The 14626-nt window shown below is 51.6% G+C and overlaps 1 protein-coding gene across 2 annotated transcripts in view; it reads left to right on the top strand.

The window, feature by feature from the left end:
* OLFM2 (olfactomedin 2) overlaps nucleotides 1–14626 on the top strand; it is a 502740-nt gene that overhangs the window by 345649 nt on the left and 142465 nt on the right. For both annotated transcript variants that reach the window (XM_063931494.1, XM_063931495.1), the window contains exon 3: nucleotides 14238–14390. In XM_063931494.1, coding sequence (XP_063787564.1) covers nucleotides 14238–14390 — 153 coding nt within the window. The remainder of the gene's footprint in view (nucleotides 1–14237; nucleotides 14391–14626) is intronic.

Raw genomic sequence — 14626 nt, 5'->3', positions numbered from 1 at the left:
TGTTCCCTATAGTGCTCTTCTCTTTGGTACAGAAATGTGCATTTATGGGCTGAGCAAATAGTCATGAGAAATCAGAACATTGATTAGGAAATAGTGCTTAGCTTACTCTTAGGGCTCTGTCCTCCTGTCTGATAGATACAAAAAAACAGACACTGGGTGAGTTTTAGCAAAGCGTGGTCGTGGAGAGAGATAAAGTACCAGCCAATCAGCTCCTAACTGCCTTACAGGCTGTGTTTGAAAAAGACCTTTCAGGTGCTGATTGGTTGCTACTTTATCTCTGTCCACTTTATCTCTCTCCAAGGTTTGATAAACCTGCCCCATTGGGGGGAGGGGGAGAGGGAGAATTCAATTGGGTGCAGTGATTGCCATGCGGAAATGCATGGATGGATGGATTTGTGGTATCCATTTCATATAAATTAATATCATAGTAACGATGATGGACAAATCTCCTCTGTGACAGCTCTATGTGTAGGATGCATCTGATCCATACAATTATGGAGACAGGTACACAAAAACATGTACATTAATCATAATATACTGACACGCTTTCATCCTCCAGATTTTTTCAGGTATATTCCTTTAAAATGTGCCTGAGTACATATATTACATGTACAGTACGTATTAGTTTTGGCCACACAGGTTGCGGTCAGACGAAATGCTCTGATTGATGGGGGGATGCACTGTTTAGCCACCGTATCACCATACACACCAGGTAATAGCTGTCACAGGCATTCTGCACTCAGTTATTTGCCATCTATGCTGGAAGGTACAATTCTCACATACTGTAGGTTGCGTAAATTGACCAAACTAGCCAAATCATTTGCAACTTCTATGACCAACTTTACACCTCAAATCTGCTACCAAAATACAGGCTTGCATACCTCCCAACATGACCCTCTCCAGGAGGGACACAATGCTCTGCTCCTGGGCTTCCCTCTTAATTTAAGATTGCTATCACCTGTGCTGAAACACCTTTCTTATCAAATAACTAGTTCAACACAGGTGTCGGCAATCATACATTAAAAGTCCAGAAGCAGAGCATTTTCTGTCCCTCCTGAAGAGGGTATGGGCTTGTGCCAGCAAATTCACCACAGCTGAGTTCATTAGAGACAATAAAGGGTTTTACCCTCAGTTACATGTTCTCCACAGACCCCACCCCCACTAAGCATGCTAGTATAACCACTCAAACAAGATAACGCATACCTCCCAACATGACCCTCTCCAGGAGGGACAGAATGCTCGACTTTCTCTTAATCTTTTTTTTTTTAGGATTGCAGGAACCTGTTTTGAAAAGGTAAATGGACAAGAATGGTGTTTCACCACAGGTGATGACAATCATAAATTAAGAGGGAAGTCCAGGAGCAGAGCATTCTGTCCCTCCTGGAGAGGGTCATGTTGGGAGGTATGATAACTAGTGATGAGCACCGGAAATTTTTCGGGTTTTGGTTTTGGGTTCGGTTCCGCGGCCGTGTTTTGGGTTCGAACGCGTTTTGGCAAAACCTCACCAAATTTTTTTTGTCGGATTCGGGTGTGTTTTGGATTCGGGTGTTTTTTTCAAAAAACCCTAAAAAACAGCTTAAATCATAGAATTTGGGGGTCATTTTGATCCCAAAGTATTATTAACCTCAATAACCATAATTTCCACTCATTTTCAGTCTATTCTGAACACCTCACAATATTATTTTTAGTCCTAAAATTTGCACCGAGGTCGCTGGATGGCTAAGCTAAGCGACCCAAGTGGCCGACACAAACACCTGGCCCATCTAGGAGTGTCACTGCAGTGTCACGCAGGATGGCCCTTCCAAAAAACACTCCCCAAACAGCACATGACGCAAAGAAAAAAAGAGGCGCAATGAGGTAGCTGTGTGAGTAAGCTAAGCGACCCTAGTGGCCGACACAAACACCTGGCCCATCTAGGAGTGTCACTGCAGTGTCACGCAGGATGGCCCTTCCAAAAAACACTCCCCAAACAGCACATGACGCAAAGAAAAAAAGAGACGCAATGAGGTAGCTGTGTGAGTAAGCTAAGCGACCCTAGTGGCCGACACAAACACCTGGCCCATCTAGGAGTGGCACTGCAGTGTCACGCAGGATGGCCCTTCCAAAAAACACTCCCCAAACAGCACATGACGCAAAGAAAAAAAGAGGCGCAATGAGGTAGCTGTGTGAGTAAGCTAAGCGACCCTAGTGGCCGACACAAACACCTGGCCCATCTAGGAGTGGCACTGCAGTGTCACCCGGATGGCCCTTCCAAAAAACACTCCCCAAACAGCACATGACGCAAAGAAAAAAAGAGGCGCAATGAGGTAGCTGTGTGAGTAAGCTAAGCGACCCTAGTGGCCGACACAAACACCTGGCCCATCTAGGAGTGGCACTGCAGTGTCACGCAGGATGGCCCTTCCAAAAAACACCCCCCAAACAGCACATGACGCAAAGAAAAATGAAAGAAAAAAGAGGTGCAAGATGGAATTGTCCTTGGGCCCTCCCACCCACCCTTATGTTGTATAAACAGGACATGCACACTTTAACCAACCCATCATTTCAGTGACAGGGTCTGCCACACGACTGTGACTGAAATGACGGGTTTGTTTGGACCCCCACCAAAAAAGAAGCAATTAATCTCTCCTTGCACAAACTGGCTCTACAGAGGCAAGATGTCCACCTCATCATCATCCTCCGATATATCACCGTGTACATCCCCCTCCTCACAGATTATCAATTCGTCCCCACTGGAATCCACCATCTCAGCTCCCTGTGTACTTTGTGGAGGCAATTGCTGCTGGTCAATGTCTCCACGGAGGAATTGATTATAATTCATTTTAATGAACATCATCTTCTCCACATTTTCTGGATGTAACCTCGTACGCCGATTGCTGACAAGGTGAGCGGCGGCACTAAACACTCTTTCGGAGTACACACTTGTGGGAGGGCAACTTAGGTAGAATAAAGCCAGTTTGTGCAAATGTGAGAGGTGCGGTTGGCCTGCGGGTGCGTGTGGTGGTGCCTGCTGCCGTGCAGGTGTAGACGCGGTACTCACCAGGCGCCGCTCTCTCTCACCTTCAGGTACCGGAACCTTCAACGGACCTGGAATTCTTCAGTCGGATTCGGACACGGCGATTCCCTCTTGGAGCTGACCGTCGACCGAGCTGAGGAGAGAATGGTCTACATTAAAGGGGGTAGCGACCCTGCTTCCGGTGGAACAGGGGATACCCCAGGGGTGGCTGCGACCTTCACCGGCTGGGTGAATGGTCATCACCGGCACAAAGCCTCAGCTACCCAGCTTTCACACACTCGCGCTTTCGCACGTAGTGTGATGAAAGGGATTCTCACGTCCGTGAGCAATCCTAACTCCGGCGCTCGGGGACAAACAAGGGACAGACGTACACGGATGCTACTCACCGTCACAAGTCTTGCACTCCGATCTTCTCCACTTACAGGTCCCTGTAAGGAGGCAAAGAGAAACAGCCGTGCAGGGCCTAACTCTGACCTAGTGTCACACCCTATACTAACTACAACAGCAGAGCCCTCAAACTAGCTCTGTGGGTGTGGTGCAACATAACTAGCACAAACCTCATAACAGCAATTTGCCCTGCACGGTAACAACATATATCACACTATCGGAGTTACAACATAAAACGGTGCTGTCCCTTTGTCTACCCGACTCAGAACACCCAGTAGTGGGGACCGCACAGCTCACCTACCTACCGTACTCTCAGGGTGGCCTGAGCCTAATGCCACCTGTACTCACCTCGGGGAAAACACTGCTTCGCTGGGCCAAGCGCCCCCTAACTGCGCACAGGCCGGAGGCCTGACTTCGCCCACGGGCCTAGCGCCCGCCTAACTTGCTGCCCGTTGGGTGACCTGGGCCTTGTGCCCAAGGTCACCTTATCGTACCTATTGGCCAAAATACACTAGGGCCTAATGCCCTCTAATGCTCCACAGGCCTAGTGCCTGATATGCCCCCGGGCCTAGTGCCCGCCTGACTGCGCCCACAGGCCGATGGCCGACTATCCTCATGGGCCTAGTGCCCAACATGTGCCCCCCCAGGCCTAGTGCCTGCCTATCTGGTGCCGCAGGGGGTTGGGTGGCTTGGGCCTAATGCCCAAACCACCTAATCAGGAAAATGGCCCCCAATCTCCTAGCTGCGCCACAGGCCTAGTGCCTGGATTGTGCCCTCGGGCCTAATGCCCGTCCCTGGTGGTCAAGGGAGGAAGAGGGGAGGGGGAGGATAGCCTCACTGAGGCCTTACCTAACCCGAGGGGTCTCCAACGGCCTCTTCTGCCGCTGACCCGTCCCGGCCAGCGGCGCCGCCTCCGCTCTTCTGCGTCCAGCCGCCGCTGGACATCTCCTTCCTGCAGGCCGACGTCTTCTGGCCTCTTCCGCGGCCTCAGGACCTCTTCACCGCTCTTCGGCGCGGCCCGGCGTCTTCTCCCGGCGTCTTCTAACTCCTGCCACGCGATCCTCTTCTTCGCGCTCCTGCGCGCGGGCTCCTCCTCTTCGCCGCTCTTCGGCGCGGCCTCCTGCCCGGCGTCTGACGTCAGACGCCGGGGGCGGGGCCTATGACGCGGCGAGCGCCGATTGGCTGCCGCTCCGGGAGCCGCGATTGGCTCCCAGAGGGCGCCAAGATTCAAAAGCCTCTGGTCCGGTGCAGGGAAAAGGGTAATCCCTGCACCGGACACCCGCCGCCACGCACCCAGCGCTGGGGACAGACAAGCTGCCCCAGCGCTGTCCCCAGCTAGGGACAGCCACATGGATGTGCCCACAGGGCACATCCTTACATTTCCCCCCCCTTTTTCCTTTGTAGTCCCTACAAAGTTCCTCACGACTTCCATTGTCCGCGGGTCGGGGAATTCCGAGGTCCCTCCGGCGAGGTTGTGTTCAAGGGTCCAGCCCGGACAGGCTGTGACCCCACATCCTTCCACCTCCAGCTCCGGGTTCCTCTCACGTCCTGACCTCCATCGGCGGATCCTCTGGGGGAGTGGCATCTCCTCACGGTCGCTTGACGTTGGCCACCAAGGGGAATCTTCCTCCACGGGGACAACAGTCACCCACTCTTGGCCTCCGATATCGTCTGTGGCTTCGTCCCTGTCTTCCGGGTGTGGTATCGACCACCACCCAACAGCGGAATCCTCCGGGGCATCCGTTTCCTCCCGGGCAACAGCCACCACATGTCGAATTTCCTCGTGGGGCATCTCCAAAGGTCCTGTCTCTTCCTCTGGAACGGGTCCTCCCACGGCATCACAATCCTGTCCCCGTACGTCGGTCCATTTCGGCACTCCCGGTAGGTATTCTTGCTCCAGGACTATCTCCTCCTCTTCACGGAGGGCATTCAACTGGGAGCATGACTCCACCCGATCCTGACAGTCACTCTCGTCGGCGCTTCCGACGCCAGAGTCGTCCTCCATCTGTTCTGGGAGGGATTCGTCGGCGGACAGCTCACCGTAGTCCGAGTCCTCCTCCGATATCTGGACCGGGGTATTACTTTCCTCCTCAGCGTACATTTTCGCTTCCGCTGGCACCTCTGCTTCCTCAGCGCACTCCTTCGCTTCCGCTGGCATCGTTACTTCCTCAGCGCACTCCTTCGCTTCCGCTGGCATCGTTACTTCCTCAGCGTACTCCTTTGCTTCCGCTGGCATCTCTTGGTACCCAGGACACTCCTGTTCCGCACGTCCTGGTCGTGGACGGTTCCATCGCGGGGAGATTCCGGACGTCTCAGTCACTGGGTCTTCACGCTTTCCCTGGCAGCGTGGTCTCTCCACCTCTCAGTCGTCCACCTCCGCCTCATGCGGGAAAGGATTCTGCCTTACTGGGGTCACTTTCCTGGGACAGAGTAGGTCCGCGGCATCTTCCCAGGGGCACTCACTGGCCGCATGTCCTGGTCGCCGACACTTCCAACAAGGGAGGGCCACTGCCACCTTCTCCAAGACGGGTTCCTGGTCCACCTCCTTCACTGGGGAATCTTCACCCGTTGGTTCCGGCTCAGAGGAAATGGGCACCTGCGAACTAACTTCAAGCAAGGCCTTCCGCTCCATTTCCCTGGTTTCCTCCTCCCATCTCTGGGCGCGACCATCCGCAATCATCCGGTCTTCATTCCACGGACAATCGGGAAGCGCATGTCCTCTCGTCTCGCAGAGCGCACACACAGGCTCTGCAGCCACCCGGTCCCAAAGATGCTGACGAGACTCCGTCATCTGCTTCACCGTGGCCTCGTAGTCCGTCCTGTCTTCAGTCCATGGACATTCCAGGAGCAGATGTCGGGGATCTCCACAGTTTTCACACCGGGAATCAACCTCGTCTTCGCTCGACTCTTCGTCCCAGGGACAACTGTTGTGCTCATGCCCGTAGTTTCCGCAGAGCAAACACCAGGACTCCTTCGCTTGGCCCTTCTGACGTCTTCGGTCCGCTTCCTGGACCACCTTCTTTGGGGACGTCTCTCGCCAAGTACACTTGTCGGCAAAGTGACCTGTTTGCCGACATTTCTTGCAGGGCGTCACAGCGGCCTTCTTGCGCCCCTTCTCCCGGCGCTCTTCCTTTCCACGCTGGACCGACCGCTGCACCATCTTCAGGATGTCTGCCCCAGACACCGTCACCCAGTCGCTCTGGTCCGCACACATCCGGGGGTGAGTCTTCTCCGGAGCCGTCCGCAGGGAGGTCATCTTGGTGGCGGTCCGTGATCCGGTCTCTCGATCCTGCCGACTACGCCAAATGTGAGAGGTGCGGTTGGCCTGCGGGTGCGTGTGGTGGTGCCTGCTGCCGTGCAGGTGTAGACGCGGTACTCACCAGGCGCCGCTCTCTCTCACCTTCAGGTACCGGAACCTTCAACGGACCTGGAATTCTTCAGTCGGATCCGGACACGGCGATTCCCTCTTGGAGCTGACCGTCGACCGAGCTGAGGAGAGAATGGTCTACATTAAAGGGGGTAGCGACCCTGCTTCCGGTGGAACAGGGGATACCCCAGGGGTGGCTGCGACCTTCACCGGCTGGGTGAATGGTCATCACCGGCACAAAGCCTCAGCTACCCAGCTTTCACACACTCGCGCTTTCGCACGTAGTGTGATGAAATGGATTCTCACGTCCGTGAGCAATCCTAACTCCGGCGCTCGGGGACAAACAAGGGACAGACGTACACGGATGCTACTCACCGTCACAAGTCTTGCACTCCGATCTTCTCCACTTACAGGTCCCTGTAAGGAGGCAAAGAGAAACAGCCGTGCAGGGCCTAACTCTGACCTAGTGTCACACCCTATACTAACTACAACAGCAGAGCCCTCAAACTAGCTCTGTGGGTGTGGTGCAACATAACTAGCACAAACCTCATAACAGCAATTTGCCCTGCACGGTAACAACATATATCACACTATCGGAGTTACAACATAAAACGGTGCTGTCCCTTTGTCTACCCGACTCAGAACACCCAGTAGTGGGGACCGCACAGCTCACCTACCTACCGTACTCTCAGGGTGGCCTGAGCCTAACGCCACCTGTACTCACCTCGGGGAAAACACTGCTTCGCTGGGCCTAGCGCCCCCTAACTGCGCACAGGCCGGAGGCCTGACTTCGCCCACGGGCCTAGCGCCCGCCTAACTTGCTGCCCGTTGGGTGACCTGGGCCTTGTGCCCAAGGTCACCTTATCGTACCTATTGGCCAAAATACACTAGGGCCTAATGCCCTCTAATGCTCCACAGGCCTAGTGCCTGATATGCCCCCGGGCCTAGTGCCCGCCTGACTGCGCCCACAGGCCGATGGCCGACTATCCTCATGGGCCTAGTGCCCAACATGTGCCCCCCCAGGCCTAGTGCCTGCCTATCTGGTGCCGCAGGGGGTTGGGTGGCTTGGGCCTAATGCCCAAACCACCTAATCAGGAAAATGGCCCCCAATCTCCTAGCTGCGCCACAGGCCTAGTGCCTGGATTGTGCCCTCGGGCCTAATGCCCGTCCCTGGTGGTCAAGGGAGGAAGAGGGGAGGGGGAGGATAGCCTCACTGAGGCCTTACCTAACCCGAGGGGTCTCCAACGGCCTCTTCTGCCGCTGACCCGTCCTGGCCAGCGGCGCCGCCTCCGCTCTTCTGCGTCCAGCCGCCGCTGGACATCTCCTTCCTGCAGGCCGACGTCTTCTGGCCTCTTCCGCGGCCTCAGGACCTCTTCACCGCTCTTCGGCGCGGCCCGGCGTCTTCTCCCGGCGTCTTCTAACTCCTGCCACGCGATCCTCTTCTTCGCGCTCCTGCGCGCGGGCTCCTCCTCTTCGCCGCTCTTCGGCGCGGCCTCCTGCCCGGCGTCTGACGTCAGACGCCGGGGGCGGGGCCTATGACGCGGCGAGCGCCGATTGGCTCGCCGTGTCACTCTCCGATTGGCTGCCGCTCCGGGAGCCGCGATTGGCTCCCGGAGGGCGCCAAGATTCAAAAGCCTCTGGTCCGGTGCAGGGAAAAGGGTAATCCCTGCACCGGACACCCGCCGCCACGCACCCAGCGCTGGGGACTGACAAGCTGCCCCAGCGCTGTCCCCAGCTAGGGACAGCCACATGGATGTGCCCACAGGGCACATCCTTACACAAGGGCCTCCAAATTGCCTCTTTTTCCTGCCAGTATAAGTACGGACTGTCTGACATGCCTACTTGGATGCGGTCACTCATATAATCCTCCACCATTCTTTCAATGGGGAGAGAATCATATGCAGTGACAGTAGACGACATGTCCGTAATCGTTGTCAGGTCCTTCAGTCCGGACCAGATGTCAGCATCAGCAGTCGCTCCAGACTGCCCTGCTTCACCGCCAGCGGGTGGGCTCGGAATTCTGAGCCTTTTCCTCGCACCCCCAGTTGCGGGAGAATGTGAAGGAGGAGATGTTGACAGGTCGCGTTCCGCTTGACTTGACAATTTTGTCACCAGCAGTTCTTTGAACCCCAGCAGACTTGTGTCTGCCGGAAAGAGAGATCCAAGGTAGGTTTTAAATCTAGGATCGAGCACGGTGGCCAAAATGTAGTGCTCTGATTTCAACAGATTGACCACCCGTGAATCCTTGTTAAGCGAATTAAGGGCTCCATCCACAAGTCCCACATGCCTAGCGGAATCGCTCTGTGTTAGCTCCTCCTTCAATGTCTCCAGCTTCTTCTGCAAAAGCCTGATGAGGGGAATGACCTGACTCAGGCTGGCAGTGTCTGAACTGACTTCACGTGTGGCAAGTTCAAAAGGTTGCAGAACCTTGCACAACATTGAAATCATTCTCCACTGCGCTTGAGACAGGTGCATTTCACCTCCTATATCGTGCTCAGTTGTATAGGCTTGAATGGCCTTTTGCTGCTCCTCCGACCTCTGAAGCATATAGAGGGTTGAATTCCACCTCGTTACCACTTCTTGCTTCAGATGATGGCAGGGCAGGTTCAGGCGTTTTTGGTGGTGCTCCAGTCTTCTGTACGTGGTGCCTGTACGCTGAAAGTGTCCCGCAATTCTTCTGGCCACCGACAGCATCTCTTGCACGCCCCTCTCGTTTTTTAAATAATTCTGCACCACCAAATTCAAGGTATGTGCAAAACATGGGACGTGCTGGAATTTGCCCAGATTTAATGCACACACAATATTGCTGGCGTTGTCCGATGCCACAAATCCACACGAGAGTCCAATTGGGGTAAGCCATTCTGCGATGATCTTCCTCAGTTGCCGTAAGAGGTTTTTAGCTGTGTGCGTATTCTGGAAAGCGGTGATACAAAGCGTAGCCTGCCTAGGAAAGAGTTGGCGTTTGCGAAATGCTGCTACTGGTGCCGCCGCTGCTGTTCTTGCGGCGGGAGTCCATACATCTACCCAGTGGGCTGTCACAGTCATATAGTCCTGAGCCTGCCCTGCTCCACTTGTCCACATGTCCGTGGTTAAGTGGACATTGGGTACAAATGCATTTTTTAGGACACTGGTGAGTCTTTTTCTGAGGTCTGTGTACATTTTCGGTATCGCCTGCCTAGAGAAATGGAACCTAGATGGTATTTGGTACCGGGGACACAGTACCTCCAACAAGTCTCTAGTTGGCTCTGCAGTAATGATGGATACCGGAACCACGTTTCTCACCGCCCAGGATGCCAAGGCCTCAGTTATCCGCTTTGCAGCAGGATGACTGCTGTGATATTTAATCTTCCTCGCAAAGGACTGTTGGACAGTCAATTGCTTGGTGGAAGTAGTAAAAGTGGTCTTACGAGTACGACTTCCCCTCTGGGATGACCATCGACTCCCAGCAGCAACAACAGCAGCGCCAGCAGCAGTAGGCGTTACACGCAAGGATGCATCGGAGGAATCCCAGGCAGGAGAGGACTCGTCAGAATTGCCAGTGACATGGCCTGCAGGACTATTGGCATTCCTGGGGAAGGAGGAAATTGAAACTGAGGGAGTTGGTGGGGTGGTTTGCGTGAGCTTGGTTACAAGAGGAAGGGATTTACTGGTCAGTGGACTGCTTCCGCTGTCGCCCAAAGTTTTTGAACTTGTCACTGACTTATGATGAATGTGCTGCAGGTGACGTATAAGGGAGGATGTTCCGAGGTGGTTAACGTCCTTACCCCTACTTATTACAGCTTGACAAAGGCAACACACGGCTTGACAAATGTTGTCCGCATTTCTGTTGAAATACTTCCACACCGAAGAGCTGATTTTTTTGGTATTTTCACCAGGCATGTCAATGGCCCTATTCCTCCCACGGACAACAGGTGTCTCCCCGGGTGCCTGACTTAAACAAACCACCTCACCATCAGAATCCTCCTGGTCAATTTCCTCCCCAGCGCCAGCAACACCCATATCCTCCTCATCCTGGTGTACTTCAACACTGACATCTTCAATCTGACTTTCAGGAACTGGACTGCGGGTGCTCCTTCCAGCACTTGCAGGGGGCGTGCAAATGGTGGAAGGCGCATGCTCTTCACGTCCAGTGTTGGGAAGGTCAGGCATCGCAAACGACACAATTGGACTCTCCTTGTGGATTTGTGATTTCGAAGAACGCACAGTTCTTTGCTGTGCTTTTGCCAGCTTGAGTTTTTTCATTTTTCTAGCGAGAGGCTGAGTGCTTCCATCCTCATGTGAAGCTGAACCACTAGCCATGAACATAGGCCAGGGCCTCAGCCGTTCCTTGCCACTCCGTGTGGTAAATGGCATATTGGCAAGTTTACGCTTCTCCTCTGACAATTTTATTTTAGATTTTTGAGTCCTTTTTTTACTGATATTTGGTGTTTTGGATTTTACATGCTCTGTACTATGACATTGGGCATCGGCCTTGGCAGACGACGTTGCTGGCATTTCATCGTCTCGGCCATGACTAGTGGCAGCAGCTTCAGCACGAGGTGGAAGTCGATCTTGATCTTTCCCTATTTTTGGAACCTCAACATTTTTGTTCTCCATATTCTAATAGGCACAACTAAAAGGCACCTCAGGTAAACAATGGAGATGGATGGATACTAGTATACTTATGGATGGACGAGCGACTGCCGACACAGAGGTAGCTACAGCCGTGGACTACCGTACTGCGTCTGCTGCTAATATAGACTGGATGATAATGATATAAAAAATATATATATATCACTACTGCAGCCGGACAGGTATATATTATATAATGACGGACCTGCTGGACACTGTCAGCACTGCAGACTCCTAAAGTAAGCTACTAGTATCAAGAAGATAGAAAAAAAAAACACCACAGGTAGGTGGTATACAATTATGGATGGACGAGCGACTGCCGACACAGAGGTAGCTACAGCCGTGGACTACCGTACTGCGTCTGCTGCTAATATAGACTGGATGATAATGATATAAAAAAAATATATATATATCACTACTGCAGCCGGACAGGTATATATTATATAATGACGGACCTGCTGGACACTGTCAGCTCAGCACTGCAGACTCCTAAAGTAAGCTACTAGTATCAAGAAGATAGAAAAAAAAAAAAAACACCACGGGTAGGTGGTATACAATTATGGATGGACGAGCGACTGCCGACACAGAGGTAGCTACAGCCGTAGACTACCGTACTGCGTCTGCTGCTAATATAGACAGGATTTTAATGAGATATAAAATAAATATATATATATCACTACTGCAGCCGGACAGGTATATATTATATAATGACGGACCTGCTGGACACTGTCAGCTCAGCACTGCAGACTCCTAAAGTTAGCTACTAGTAGTATCAAGAAGATAGAAAAAAAAAAAAACACCACAGGTAGGTGGTATACAATTATGGATGGACGAGCGACTGCCGACACAGAGGTAGCTACAGCCGTGGACTACCGTACTGCGTCTGCTGCTAATATAGACTGGATGGTAATGATATAAAAAATATATATATATCACTACTGCAGCCGGACAGGTATATATTATATAATGACGGACCTGCTGGACACTTGTCAGTTCAGCACTGCAGACTCCTAAAGTAAGCTACTAGTATCAAGAAGATAGAAAAAAAAAAAAAACACCACGGGTAGGTGGTATACAATTATGGATGGACGAGCGACTGCCGACACAGAGGTAGCTACAGCCGTGGACTACCGTACTGCGTCTGCTGCTAATATAGACTGGATGATAATGAGATATAAAATATATATATATCACTACTGCAGCCGGACAGGTATATATTATATAATGACAGACCTGCTGGACACTGTCAGCTCAGCACTGCAGACTCCTAAAGTAAGCTACTAGTATCAAGAAGATAGAAAAAAAAAACACCACGGGTAGGTGGTATACAATTATGGATGGACGAGCGACTGCCGACACAGAGGTAGCTACAGCCGTGGACTACCGTACTGCGTCTGCTGCTAATATAGACTGGATGATAATGATATAAAAAATATATATATATCACTACTGCAGCCGGACAGGTATATATTATATAATGACGGACCTGCTGGACACTGTCAGCTCAGCACTGCAGACTCCTAAAGTAAGCTACTAGTATCAAGAAGAAAGAAATGAAAAAAACACCACGGGTAGGTGGTATACAATTATGGATGGACGAGCGACTGCCGACACAGAGGTAGCTACAGCCGTGGACTACCGTACTGCGTCTGCTGCAGTGCTAATATAGACTGGATGATAATGATATAAAAAATATATATATATCACTACTGCAGCCGGACAGGTATATATTATATAATGACGGACCTGCTGGACACTGTCAGCAGAATGCGTTTATAGAATAAAAACACCTCACGACGAGTGTTTTTAACTTTTTCAGGCAGACAATCACAATATACTGGTGGTCAGTGGTCACTGGTCAGTCACACTGGCAGTGGCACTCTGGCAGCAAAAGTGTGCACTGTTAAAATATGTACTCCTGCTATAACTGCTCCCCAGTCTCCCCCACAATTAAGCTGTGTGAGCAGTGAGCACTTAGCACAGTCAGATATACAGTATTACATAGATGATGCAGCACACTGAGGCTGAGCACAGATATGGTATGTGACTGTGTCACACTGTGTATCGTTTTTTTTCAGGCAGAGAACGGATTAATTAAACTGGTGGTCACTGGTCACACTATCAGCAAGTAGTACTCCTAATATGCTCCCCAAAATTAGTAAATCAAGTGTCTCTACTACTCTCTTGTCTACTCTAAACGGAGAGGACGCCAGCCACGTCCTCTCCCTATCAATCTCAATGCACGTGTGAAAATGGCGGCGACGCGCGGCTCCTTATATAGAATCCGAGTCTCGCGATAGAATCCGAGCCTCGCGAGAATCCGACAGCGGGATGATGACGTTCGGGCGCGCTCGGGTTAACCGAGCAAGGCGGGAAGATCCGAGTCTGCCTCGGACCCGTGTAAAAAGCGTGAAGTTCGGGGGGGTTCGGTTTCCGAGAAACCGAACCCGCTCATCACTAATGATAACACCTGTTGGTAAGGGCCCTTAGAGATCTCACATGTGCTGTGTGCACGGGAAAGGGACATACAGTACTGTATGATAATAATCTGAGCTGAGGCGCAGTGCTTATAGCAGCTAATGCCCTTATTTATCGATGAGTGATAAATTTCACTGTGAGTGATAAATTTCACCAGCCAATCTGCTCCTGTCATTTTTTCAAACACAGTCTGTAACATGGCAGTTAGGAGCTGATTGGCTAGTGCAATTTATCACTCACAGTGAAATATATGATATCACTCATTGATAAATAAGGGCATTAGTCTGGTAGTGAATGATGTCTACTGAGCAATTTAAAGCTGCTGTTCACAAGCTAGTAGGGTTCTCATTTTCCATGCTGATTTATATTTTCTTTGAACAGGTTCAGAACATCTCACAGTCCATGGAAGTCCTAGATCTACGAACATTTAGAGATCTACAGTATGTACGCAACACTGAGTCCTTAATGAAAGTCCTGGACACAAAGCTGAGGGCCACAGACAGTCAGAGAACTATCAATGCGAAAAGCTTCCAGGTACAGTACCGTACAAGACCAATATGCCAAGTCACTGTGCTTATACCTGTATTTTATTTCATTTATTGTGGTTAAGGGGGCAGATGTATTAAGCCTGGAGAAGTGCTAAAGCAGTGATAAGTGCAAAGGGATAATGCAGCCAATCAGCTCCAATATGTAAATTAACAGTTAAGAGCTGATTGGCTGGTGCATTATCACCTTGCACTTATCACTGCTTTATCACTGCTTTATCACTT

The sequence above is a fragment of the Pseudophryne corroboree genome, chromosome 6, assembly GCF_028390025.1.
Source record: "Pseudophryne corroboree isolate aPseCor3 chromosome 6, aPseCor3.hap2, whole genome shotgun sequence".
Taxonomy (NCBI): Eukaryota; Metazoa; Chordata; class Amphibia; order Anura; family Myobatrachidae; genus Pseudophryne; species Pseudophryne corroboree.
Note: the sequence above shows the minus strand (reverse complement) of the source record. Positions and strands in the feature narration are given on the sequence as shown.